At 38.3% G+C, this 13,336-nt stretch overlaps 1 protein-coding gene across 8 annotated transcripts in view; it reads left to right on the top strand.

Annotated features, from left to right (window-relative positions):
* NEK10 (NIMA related kinase 10) overlaps positions 1–13,336 on the top strand; it is a 162,935-nt gene that overhangs the window by 109,543 nt on the left and 40,056 nt on the right. For 5 of the 8 annotated variants that reach the window (XM_090284405.1, XM_090284403.1, XM_090284401.1 and 2 more), the window contains exons 26-28: positions 904–1,123; positions 12,458–12,641; positions 12,736–12,822. In XM_090284405.1, coding sequence (XP_090140531.1) covers positions 904–1,123; positions 12,458–12,641; positions 12,736–12,822 — 491 coding nt within the window. The remainder of the gene's footprint in view (positions 1–903; positions 1,124–12,457; positions 12,642–12,735; positions 12,823–13,336) is intronic. The other 3 variants (XM_090284408.1, XM_090284406.1, XM_090284404.1) reach the window with 1 other exon arrangement.

Genomic DNA, 13,336 nt, shown 5'->3' with positions numbered 1-13,336 from the left:
GTGGGCGATGGTCTCCTACTCTTCTAGCTGCTTCAAGCTGGACGTGGTCATCGTCCTACCTACCCTTGGGTTCAGTATCCCCTAATAAGAGTGAGGGTGTAGTGGGGGAGGGTGGGCTGCCCATATGGGGAAGGTTCTTGCAGACTCCAGGTCAGTTGGCTGTCCCCGGACAATGGCGTGCTTGGTTTAACAGGCTGGCATCCTTGTTGTATTCTGGGGGCAACAGACTGGCAACAAGGTTAGAAGGCATCTTCCAATCCGTAACACTCAGTCACTCCTGTCCACGTTCGCTCCTGAAGTCCCTCCGTGATAGGAGCGAGCAGACAACACCGCCCCTACTCCGCCGCCATCTTCAATCCTTGGGTTGCATTTTATTTTTATGACTTCGTGTTTTGTAAGACACTCCCCAATCAAATTGTGTTCATATTTGCCACTGTACAGCTGGAAAAGACCAATAACTTGTGACCCCCCCCCCCCCTTAGAAACCTTTCTTCCTTTTGGTGCATCGGGGGTGATCATTGGGGCCTATATCATTGGTACCCTCTTTGTTTCACTGGCCAGTGAGTTGGTGGTGATCTTAAAAAATAAGCATTTCATACAGGAGAAGATGGCCACATCCGCCGATCCTGAGACCCGAGGAGCAAGCTCCCTGCTCAGTCTGTAACCCTGCCTGCCCGTCCAGTTGCAAAGAGAACAGTGCTGCCTGTCTCTCCGTCCCAGGCTTTTCAAAGGCCTTTGGAAAATCCTTGGAGCCAAAACCGTGCTTGATGTACTACTTACCCTCGGTTCTCTTGGGGCAAACACCACGGTGGACACACAGTGGAATTTAACCTTCACCCTCCAAACCCCGTGGCCCAGTCCTGATGTCGAACAGAGTATAGTAATTAACTCATCTTCTCTTAGGTGCCTCACCCCTGACGCAGAAGCCCGCCCAGATATTGTGGAGGTCAGCTCCATGGTATCAGATGTCATGATGAAGTATTTAGATAGCTTATCTACATCCCAGCTGGCCTTGGAAAAGAAACTGGAGCGGGAACGGAGGCGCACGCAGAGGTATTTTATGGAAGCCAACCGGCACACAGTCACATGCCACCATGAGCTGGCTCTGCTCTCTCACGTAAGTGTGAGTCTTTCAGCTTCTTCACGATACACTCTCATAGGGCAGTCTGAAGTAGTTCGTGATTGTTTTAGGAAAATTCATCTTAAGTTAGGAAAATATTATTGCTACATGTAATATTTTACTATTATATAGTTATGAATTTGCATTTCTATATTTTTCCAAAGACTTAACCCATAATTTATTGTATATATTACAAAACCAGAGGTATCAAAAAGCTCTCTTAGCAATTCTTTAAGTTTATATTTCGATCTTTGCATAAGTGGCAGTGAGTGCTTATATTTAATTTCTTTAGTGATCTGATTTTGGGAATATGGATGAACATATCCTTCATTCAGAGAAGGAAATAATATTTGCATACCATTTTTTTCTTATTAGTCTGTGTAATTCCATTTATTAGTGGTGGTGATAATATTCCCATTCTTCAAATCAGACTATGGGTTTTTTATTTTTCTTGCCAGTAACCTTCAAATTATTTTGATACTTAAGTTTATATTTGAGCATAGTTTGAAAAAGGGATGCCAAAGCTACAAACGTCCCTGTGTGCAGGTGACTGAGCCAGTGGTGCCCATGTTGTGGCTCCTTATTTCCCCTCCTCTGCACCTTTGCTGCGTCATGACCCATGGCCCCTTCTTTGCTTGGCCTCTGAGCTCCCGTGAGCAGGGATCTAGTAAGGAATCCTTCAACCTATAAACGTTTTTTCCTTCCTTCCTGGGGCTGGTGCCCAAAGCAATAGGGTTATACCACCTATTCTTGATCAGGGTACCTGGTTATTTAATTTCTTGCCAGGATCCTAAGAACCTGCTCTGCTTCAGCTGGGAAAATTATATAGGACCTTGGTTTCAGAGAAGAGGCAGTTCTGACTTCTTGAACAATGGAGTTTCCAGAAACACCCCTCCCCCCTTTTTTGGAAGGAAAGCCCGGCCTACTGTGAGGTGGGTTTGTCCTGACATACCCGGAATCCAGAAGTTAAAGCTGCAATGGGATTTTCTTTGGGGGAAAACGCTCTCATCTTTGTTGCCTTAGAAGCCGATCCCAGCTAGAATTTCATAAAACAATTGGTGGTGATTCTCCAAGGCCTCGGTTTGTGTTCAGGAGCTTATTACTTGGAGTCATAACTCCTGCAGAACACAGTTAAATCTTATACACAGGGAGTCAGAGTGCACTTTGCTTGTTATTTTACTACCTGACTTTGTAAAAACTAGACAAAAGTAAGAAACACATGAATGTCATGTTGTGTTCAGAGTATAGTGTTTCCAGTAAATGAAAATGCAAGAGATTTAGCCATTTCTATGTATTTTAAGCATTTCGGGCCTTCTATTCAATTCTGCACTGCAAAGCGACTTAGCCAGTTTCCAGTTGGATATAAACGAGTCGGTTGATATGAGATTCATGTAGCTGATAGGTAGAGTCAGTTTCAAATCTTACAGCAGAAATTCTCTTATCTTTCGCAGAACACCTTGAGAATGACCATTTAATTAATTTACTAAATTTTATTCCTAAGCTTTTAACAAAACCTCTATTGTGGAAAATTTTAAACATTTATAGAAGTAAAGGAAGTGCTTTGTGTGCGCATCTGCCAGTTGAAACAATTTGCCACTTGAGACCAGTCATTCATCATCTCTGTGCTTACCCAGTACCCCCTGTCCAAATCCGAGATACTCTATCTTTTCAACTGTGGAAACCTAGCTGTCAGACCATGACCGGGTAAAAGAAAAGGAGAGAGCTATAGTCCATGGGGGAGTTTTGAGGTTCTAGAGATCCTTTTCTCATGTGTCAATCAGTGGGAAAATGTTGCCTATTGCCGGGCGCCAGGATTAAATTGATTAATGTGTTTGAATACCCTGTACAAATTAAAAAATGGCATACATTATAAGATGGCATCAATTATATAAAATGAGCACTGCCTATGTTGAAGAACAGTTTGTTGATGCAACTTGTTGATCTAATTCTAACTGGCGCATTAGCACTAAATCCGTGTAGGTCATGCGTTCAGTTAATATTTATCGAGCATCTGTTTCTAGTTAGCCTCTGAGCCCACAAGGAGCCTTCAGTCTTCTACAGACCACAGAGAAGTGCTTTCCTGCAAAGTCTGTTACTCTGTTAAAGAGCCATAAATACCTTCTTTTTAGGTATGTTGGTGGTTTTTCATTTCGAGATTAATCAAATGGTAACTAAAAGGAAAAAATGCAGCTTTATGAAAGAACTGAGAAGAAAATATGATTACATTTAATTTAAGACAGCATGCAGTTAATTGGCTTAATACTCACTGGATACCAATTATGGTTTTTAAAACTTCCATCTACACCATTACTGGCAAAAACATTTAGTGTAAAATTGTATGTTTCTTTTTTTTCTTAAGCATTGTTATGGTATGGTAATTGTTTCATTTCAGATAGAGTGGCATGTTCTCCCAAAGCAACTAATATCAATAATGCAATTGCACAACCTAATAATAAATTATAATAAAAGGAAAGAGAATTTTGTAGGTTCAATATAACTCTATGAGTTCCCAGCACCATAAAAAAATCCTCTGTGAATTAATTTTGCAAATTAGTGGGTAAGCAAACAGTTGATGAGAAGCATTATAGGCCCCTGTCTCATGGAGTGCATGCTATTTACTTTCACATGTCAGCTCATTCTTAACTATGGAAATGTTCATTATGAACTAGTAAAGACAAGTGTTAACATATATTTCAAAAGAACAGGGAAGTCTTCACTAATAAATTTCCTGCCTGTGTCCTGTGGTTTACTTACTTTCTATGGAAGAAATAAGACTTGCCTTTAGACAATGTTAAGATTTCTAAGTTTTATAATTCAAAATAAGAGATCATTGCAGGATCCACTGGTCTTGCCCCTAGACTCTTCCTCATCCTGGGCAGTGGGTCAGTGCACCTCCTCTGCGCTGTCCACGTTTACCCCAATGGCTCTGAACACTGCTGGTAAGAAAGGGGCAGCAGCCAAGGATGCTAATACTATTCCATATGCAGGCCAGTCTCATGCAAAATGTCTGAAGCAGAACCAGTGGGAGATGCAGATTAAGAGATTTATTATAAGGAATTGGCTTATATGGCTGTGGGAGCTGGCAAGGCAAGTACCAAAGCTACAGGGTGTGGTGGCTTGAAGGGCAGGTTGGAAATCTTTCGTGTGGTTAAAGCCACTATCCACAGATGTCATTTCCTCCTCATCTCAGAGAAGCCTCATTTCTCCTTTGAAGACCTTCCATGTGATTGAATCTGTTCCACCCAGATAATCTAGAATCATCTCCTTCTCTCAGCCACCCTGTGTGCCTAGCAAAACAAAATTCGTATCTGATCTCGATGAATTATCTCATGCTTAAAACGGCTGGTAAATATTCATGTAGTGAGTCCTAGAAATTTACTCTAAGCTTTTGGTGAATTAAAAAAGAAAGATTTCTATGATAATCTGATATTGTCAAACTATTTAAATATGGGACACATAATCATCATCTTAAGTTTCATCTATTTGGGGGGACAAAGTAGCTAGTAGAGGGTTAATCAGCAAAAGTTAGTTTTTAAATTCACAAAACTTTCGTAATTTCACTTCTTTATTATGGCATTCTTATTGTACTTTTAAAATATAATCTATGTATATTCTTAGCAAAATTTATTGACATGCATTTGCTTTTCATAAATTCTCAAATATGTTTAAAACTGACCACTTAAAAATTGAGCAGGTCTGCAAGCACTCAATTCCTATTTTCTTAGTGCAAATTTTAAAAACGATTGTGCTGTTTATTTATGAGTTGCTTTATTTTTATTATGCCATATGTCATTTACAAGTGCTGAGCACACCACTCAAGGCGTGTATCTGCAGTCCTCCGCTAAGAGATTAAATAAGTCATGTGGAAAATAATGTATTTTAAAAGGACAATATTTTGGTGAACATCTCTGCTTTTATTGTCTGGTTAATTGTTGACTGAATTTCCCCCAAGGCTATGGAAATGCAACAAGAAATGATGCAGTGAAAGAAATTAAAGGAAAAATCAAGACTTGTTTTGGAAATGTTCTGTATTTGTTATGTTTTAAGAAAATAAAACAATGCCTAAGAGGCTCCCACATAGATATATATGCAATTGCTATACCACCCTCTTTTTATTGAGGTATAATGTACATACAGTAACGTGTACAAATTTTAAATGCTTAGTTTAATAACCTTTGACCATGTATAACTTCCACCCCAAACCAGATTTCGAACATTTGCATCACCTCAGAAAGTTCCCTCATCCAATTCTCTGCCCATGGACAGACTGTCACAATTTACGTCAATCTAGGTGACTTCTGCTCATTGTTTGACTTCATAGATAAATCAAACACGATGCACTCTTTGGCATCTAGCGTCTTTCACATGACAACGTCTGTGAGACTCATCTGTGGTGTTGTGTATTGCAGTGATGTGTTTATATTGCTACAGTATTATGTTGTATGACTATATCAAACTTTGTTTGTTCTTCTGTTAATGAACACTTACATTGTGTTCCTAGATTTGGGGTTTTATAAGTAAAAGTGCTATGAATTTTCTTGGGTAAGTCTTTTTATTTCTCCTAGATAAATACCTAGGAATATAATATCAGAGTCATGTTTAAACTTAAAAGAAACGACCAGTTTTCCAACATTGTGCTGTCTAACACTTTAAGGAGCAATGTATGAGATTGTTCCACATGCTTGTAAATATTTGGTATTGTCAGTCTTTTAAATTTTAGCCTTCGTAGTGGGTATAAAAGAGTATCTATGGTTTTAGTTTGCATTTTCCTCCTGATAACAAGAATGTGGAGTGCTTTTAAATGTGCTTATTGGTCATTTATCTATCACTTTGTATCTGTGAAGTGTCTGTTCAAATCTTTGCCCATTATTTTATTAAATTATTATTATTTTTTTTTCATTGTTTTGCTTTGTAGAGTTCTCTATATATCCTAGATATGGCTCCCAGCCTATGAATTTTTAATTTTATTAATGACATTTTTCTGATGAGCAGAAATTTTGTTAAGTTTTAATTTTGTTAAAGTTCAATTTATTTATTTAGATAGTGTTGGTTCATGCCTTTTTCATTCTGTTAAAGATATTGTTTTCAATCCTAAAGTTGCAAAAATAAGCTCCTTTTCCCCTTGTAAATTATTTATGGTTATAGTTTTAATATATAGGTCTGTGATTCATTTTGATTTAATTTTTCGTAAATAGAATAATGAAGAGATTGAGTTTTCTGGTTTTTTTTTCATATGGGTAATTAGTTTTTCCAACATAATTTCTTCAAGTGCCTAATCTTTCCCTATTGATTTTATTAGGTATCTTAGTTAAAAATCATTTGACTGCAGATAATGTGGATCTACATCTGAACTCTATTCTGTTATATTGTATATTTTTAATAAGTTTTGAAATAAGTTGTGTAAATCTTTCAGTTTTTTCCTCTTTGTCAAGTTTAATTTGACTGTTCTAGGTCTGTTGTATTTCCTTATTAACTTTAGAATCAGTTTGTCAATTTCTTCAAAAAATTATGCTGAAATTTTTATTTCTACCCCTCCCTTGTTTTAACATGGAGAATATTTTTAGAACACTGAAAAATATCAATCTTGTATTTCACTTATTCAGCAAAAATTGATTGAACATTTACTTCTGGGCACTATTCTAGTCTGATGTTATAACAGTGAACAGAACAAAGAACCCCATCTTCATAGTGGGGGGAGACAAATAATAAATGAAGTTTATTAATTTAAGTGCTATAGACAAAAATTATAAGCAGGCAAGGTAATAGAAAGAGATTGGTACATGTGAAGAGAGGCTATTAATAGAGATGTCATGGAAAACCTCTATAATTATGTGACATCTGAGAAGAAACCAGAATACATTAAAGGAATGAGTCATGCAAGTATCTGGAAACACAACATTGAGAGCAGGGGAAACAGCAAGTCCAAAGATCCTGAGGTGGGAGTGTTCCTGCCAAGTTCAAAGAGTGAGCAAGGAGGCCTGTGTGGCTGGAGTGTAGTGAAGCGGGGGAGACAGCAGGAGATGAGGAGGCTCTAGTCCATGGTATAGACTTGGGTGGTGTGAGTTTAGTGAAAGGGAGTGACATGATGTTTTGAAGTGATCCAGCTGGCCGCTGTGTAGTGATAGACTGCTGGGAGCTGGAAGGGGAAGCAAGGGAACTGGCTAAGAGTGGAGGGCATCGAGACCAGGCAAAAAATAACGGAGACACTTCCTCTTGATTGTCCATTCCTTGTCTATCGGTTCTTTAACAGTTTGGTATTTTGATGTCATGTGCTAAGCTTGCTGTTTAACAAGCATTAGACCTTTCCTTATGTAATTCTGTGTTAAAAATGGAACAGTAAGTGAGGTTTCAGTTTGTGAGTTTCACCTCTGTTGATCATTTCTAATTTCCTTCTGTTTCATGTCTTAAGTATTGCCGCTTTTCAATTACACTTCCTGTTTTTGAGCACTCCAAATGAGAAAGTCTTAAAATTTGACCACTTGATAATTTTCCATGCATTGTTTTTTCTATGTGTTAAATGGTATCTCCTGACTCTGGCCTCTCTGAAAGGCTTTTGGAAATAATAACAGACATTCAGTTCTTTTCCTTTGTCCACCGTCTTGGAACAAAACAGTAGTTGGTAAATGCTGATGTAGACCATATTGTCTGTTTTTTTAATAAGTGACACTTTTAGATTATGACACTGTTCTTCCCCTCATCTTTATTAGTAATATTGTGTCTAGCAAATCTGTCTTTGAATTAGAAATACTAGGTTAGTTATGGGGTGGCAGGGAAACATTACCAAACACAGTAAATTTGATACTAGAATTTTAAAGTAAATTACTATAATCAATTCATTCTCTAATTTTACTTAACTTAGCAAGAGTTCATTAATATGTCCTTGTGCTTTTGAGAAGTTCTAATTAAGAGAATGTCATGATAATAATATGATTATAATTTTGTGCATTTAATTATATTAAAGTGAAATGTTTAGCTTTGTATGAATATTTTTAACAAGTTCAAAACAAAATAATGATTAATATCCAAACCTGAATAGATTTTCCTTTATTATGTAATAGTTATAAATTTAGCTATTTTCAAGGCCAAGACATTATTTTTTCTGATTTGAATTGAAGATATTCTTCTTCTACTTGATATGTGAGTCATGGGAAAAGGGAAACACTTAAAGATTTTATCAATGAAATTAGACATCATCCAAACAACTTTGGAGCTAAAAAAGTCCCATCTCCTGTATTGAGGGACCAGACTCCAGCCTTGCTCCATCAGCCCACCTCTCTGTAAGGGTAAAGCCAAGGGTCCCAGGGCGAGTTCCTGGAGCAGAGCCTCTCATTGTCCTTGCTGAAGTGGGCAGTCCACTCAGCTGTGGCCTGGGTCTACATGGCTCCTACAGCCACCTGGCCGCACTGGCTGATTGTTTTAAAAATATTTCAAAATTTAGGGACTAAGTTTATGTACAGTGATTTGCAATCAATAATCTATCTCCTAATTTGAGTTTCCTTTCTGGTGTCAGCTATGAAAAACAGAACTTGGTTTGCTACTGAAAAGAGATCTCAGCCTGATCAATCTCTGTCAAACACCAGATAGCCCTAAATTTGTGTATTTAAGGTTACAATTATTAACTAAACAAATGGAAGAAACTGGGTAAAGATGTAACTCAAAAAGAATATTAATATTTAGAACACAATAGAGATAATGCATTCTTCATGGTTCTAAAGTAAATCTTCTATTGGATATAGATGGTATTATACTTTATATTCATTTCTTGCTTCTCTTTCTCTTGTTATAAAACTAACATTCTGGGCAATTGAAAAAGTTGCACTAGTTTTAATAAAATAGTCTCTCAATTCTTTCCCTACTGCCGCAGTTAATTTGGGCAATGTCAGCCTGTTACTATTAGAATTCTTATTCAGCTAAAAATGTATTATGATTTGCTCCGCACATAAAAATTACATTATAATGAGCAAAATTAAGCTAAACATCATTGTGCCTGTATCAGCAATTGTGACAAGAAGTGTCTTCTATAATGGTGATGATTACTATATCAATGATAATTTTATTGTATAATTTGTGTTGTCTTCTTCTTGCTGCTATATCCATACACAGAATGTATATGTATAGGAGATACATATACCAAAAGATTCCCTTTCCTATTTCTAGAAAAATTGTAAGTAATTAGAAAGTAAAAAAGATGACTGGTAGCCAAATTCCATTCCCCGAGGCTGCAGTTCCGCCCCCGTCCCTCCGCCCCAAATTGCTTTAATAGGTTTATGTACTTGCTGGAGGCAACTTTTGAAAACATTTTAATGACCTGAACTTTTATGCTAAAAATATACAGCCATCTCTACCTTTAGCCAGTGCCTTCTGGGTTACAGGGACACATTGTCCTTGCTGGGCTGGTTATCTCTCAGACAGGTTAGCTTTACAACCTTTCCTAAGTGTAAAGAGCAAAAAAGGAACGGAGGAGTTGGCATCACCAAATAATTTCTTCACCTCGAAGAGAAATTTCATAATATAGGATCCTGGATAAAGAAACAAGATAAAAACGCAACAGTTACAAAACCTGCTCATCCTGCAAGGAAATCCACCTGCTTTTCCAGCCTTTCTCTCCCTTGGATCTCAGCACAGCCACTACCTAGTGAGCATTTTCTAGGTGCAAGGTATCAAGGAATTTAAAAGGGACTGAAATAGCTCTCAGGCCATAAAGGAGTGGCTTGGATAATAATGTGGGTGCTCAACGATTCACAATAAAAAGCTCTGGAAGTCACACTTGGAGAGGTGTGTCCCGTGGTATATGGTTTATAGCAACTAGAAAAAGCTAGATTTAAAAAAAAAAAGCAAAACTGCTACAAGAGATTATAGAAATAGCGGTTTTATACCAAAACAAACTACATGTTCTATGTTACTTTATCATACCTTACAGGCTTATAGAGTCTGCAGAAACATCTGTCCCAGAATGGGAATGCCCTTTTTCAGAATTTAAGCCAACACCCATGGATGCTGTTTTGGCAGCTCCAAAGGTCTGCTGATTTGCGGCCCAACTGGTTCTTGGGTGTTAGTGGCAAGTCAAACCTCCACGAGTCTGGAAATGCTTGTTATGGGACTCACAGCTTCTCCCCATTCTTCATCTGTTCAAAGAAAAATGTTCCTCTGGTGTCTTGTCCATGCCTGTCCTTAAGAGATGCAATGCCTTTGCTGAAGTTTTGCTAGTTTTACAGATAGATGGATTCCAGCATCTAATTGCATCAATCAATAAAAAGTTTTTTCAACTCAGAAATGATCTCTTATCTCTTCTCAACATCGATAGCTTTGGCGCATCTTAGGTGTATCATTTTTATAGGGTTGTAAATGATAGTTGTGGTCTTTAGAATAGGGCGATGATTTACTTAGAATAAAAAAAAAAATTACAGGAAGGAGAAATCCTTCAATTGAATGTTTATGTCTATGTACATTTCTAGTGACCTCAGTTGAGGAGAGCTGGAGGAAGAAGGATCTGTGGGTTGGGACAGAAAAAGGAGGAAGACATGGAATAGGATGAATGGGTTCTGCAGGAAAGTTTTGAGTCTTAGAAGGAGCTTCTTGGTTTGGTATCAGGGTCTGGGCATGCCCCGAACTGAGGCTGGAGTTGAAAGCTCCTTACAATCCTTAGGTGTTAGAAAAATGTCTGAGAAGCACACATTCAGCTCTGTCAAAGGGTATCCAAAGCATTTTCCATTTCAGGTTCTTACTTAGCAAACCATGGTGGACCAAGAAGCAGGAATGAAGAATTCTGGGTCCCCAAAGCAGCAAGTCGTTGAACACTGGATGGATGACCAGGCAGGGAAAATTAAAACTCTCCTTCAACTAACTACGGGTGACCTTCAACAGAGCAAGGACTGTCTCCAAGTATCCTGGTGCAACTTCGAGGAAGGAAAACTGAAAAAATTCTTAGGAAAAAGACGTAACAGAAATACACCAGACAGTTTGCAATGCACAGAATGTCTTGGATAGTATTTTTTTTTGTCATGTTTAATAAACATAAAGACATGAAAGCTTTCAGAGGTTTACGTCTAACAGTAGTCACTCATGAGGTCTTGGATTGTCTTCATCTGCAAATTCTACCACCGCCGAGTTTTTAGGTACCTGCTCCTTGAAGTTCTGGGTGTTACTTTAATCTTAGGAAAAAAAATATCTGGAAGAAAGAAATCACGAACCTGTCTCCGTAGTGAACATCATTCCTTCTTGAAGCTGTTTAGTCAAGAAGAGGTTGCTGACTTGTGACTAAGCAAATCTCTGACACACTTTGTGAGTGGATGCCTTTCCCTTTCAATAAATGCAGTCTTTTGCTTTGTTTTCATGCTCTCCAGCTATTATCCTCTCCTTTCTTAGGGCCTTTCTTCCTTTGTCTCTTCATCTTCCTGGTCTAGACCTCAGGTTCAGCACTGCTTGGCCCAACTGCCCCAGAAGGTTTTACACACTTACCAGAAACTCTCGCACGCAGTAAACATCTTAGGAATCTAAGCATCAATTGAGTAAAGAAATAAGAGGTACATTTCTACTGAGTCATAGGTGGTTCTGTTCCCTCTGTCTTTTCCTTAAAAAAAAAAAAAAATTAAAACTTGCTGCATGTAATGAGAGAAATCTTTTTTTCCTTTATTTTTATTGAACCATTGGACATGATCTCGCAGTTTCTAATAATGCTGTTTAGAGAAATGTGGACTCACACGGCCAGATGGTCACCTTGTGGCGCTATCATAATAAAAATGCTCACGGCAGTTGGAGGAGGCTGAAGGAGCCCTCGGCTAGCGGAGCTCTGTGCAGCATTGACACCAGCCAGTGGCCTGGGCTGCTAAGTGGTTTCCAAGTCCCCTTTGCTGTAGCTCTTCATTTTTTAGGAGACCTGACCTCATTTCTCTCTCTCCTTGCCCTGCCTGTGTCTGCTACTAATTGCCTTTGAGCTTTGGAGAAACTAAGCCTTACTCACTAATTCACTGTGGTGCTGGGGAGATTCGATAGCAAATATTTTCAAAATAACTTAAAGAAGAGAAATTCCGGTTTCACTGGTACGTGTCGTTTCCTTAGTCCTACATTTTCTTCCACCAGATTGCACAGGCCTTTGTGACTAAGCATCTTGCCACATCCATTCTTTTTTTGGTCTAGCAGTGGCTTGCAGACTTACTTTTTTTTGTAGTTATGGACTGAGTGACTTCTATGGCATACGTACAGTTGGAACTTCTGATGCTACTTCAATGCACGTATTTGTAATGCTATTTTAAGTGTTTCGATATATGTTCTAACAAGCTTCACATCATGCAGAAGGAAGAGAAGAAGTGGCTATTAAACACTGACTTTCTCTTTCAGGAGACCTTCGAGAAGGGAAGCCTGAGTAGCAGCAGCAGTGGAGCGGCGAGCCTGAAAAGTGAGCTTTCCGAAGGCGCCGACCTGCCCCCGGAAGGGTTCCAGGCCCCCTGTGGGAAGGAAGAAGACAAGGTCTGCGACGAAATCCTGTCGGATGATAACTTCAACTTGGAAAATATTGACAAAGGTATTCCTAGGGAAAGGCTGGCAGAAAGAATGCACTCTGGACTCCTTTCTGTTGCAAGGGTCATTCGCTTATATATATTTTTATTAATGTGCAGATATATATTCAGAGCTTGATGATGAATTGGACATTTCGGATAACTGCAGCAGCTCCAGTTCAAGCCCTTTGAAAGACTCTACATTCAGTAAGCTTTCTTTACCAGTTTGTGGATTCCAGCAGGCAGCAGTTTGGGAGTCAAATAAATGCCGTCACATACCTAACCCAGTGGTTTGTTTTCCAGATGCAATGCTAATTAGCACAGAAGTGTATGCCACTTTGACCGAGCCTCAGCTACCAAATGAATGGGTTCATTATTTCTACCAGCAAATGCAGGTTCTAACTGGGGAGCAGAGATAACTAAATCACCACAGGAATAATGGCAGTGACCTTGATGAGTCTGCTGAAACTTGGAGAAGAAATTAGTGTTTCTGTAGTCTAAGTTTTGCACAATTTTATTTACATTAATGTGAAGGGAGATAGTATTCTTAAAACATTAAAGTCACAAATATTTTAATTGTTTGGAACTATAAAAAATGTGATATATAAATTCAGTCCATACATTAATCTTGACTCTTAATTTAAAACAGTAAAGAAAATAGTCACATAGGGGTATGGGAAAGAAAAAAAATACATATATTAAGAGAAGACTTAAAGATTAT

The sequence above is a fragment of the Furipterus horrens genome, unplaced genomic scaffold (assembly GCF_987537825.1).
Source record: "Furipterus horrens unplaced genomic scaffold, mFurHor1.1.pri manual_scaffold_7, whole genome shotgun sequence".
NCBI classification, from domain to species: Eukaryota; Metazoa; Chordata; class Mammalia; order Chiroptera; family Furipteridae; genus Furipterus; species Furipterus horrens.
The sequence above is the reverse complement of the archived record's forward strand: the minus strand, read 5'-3'. Positions and strand labels throughout refer to the sequence as shown.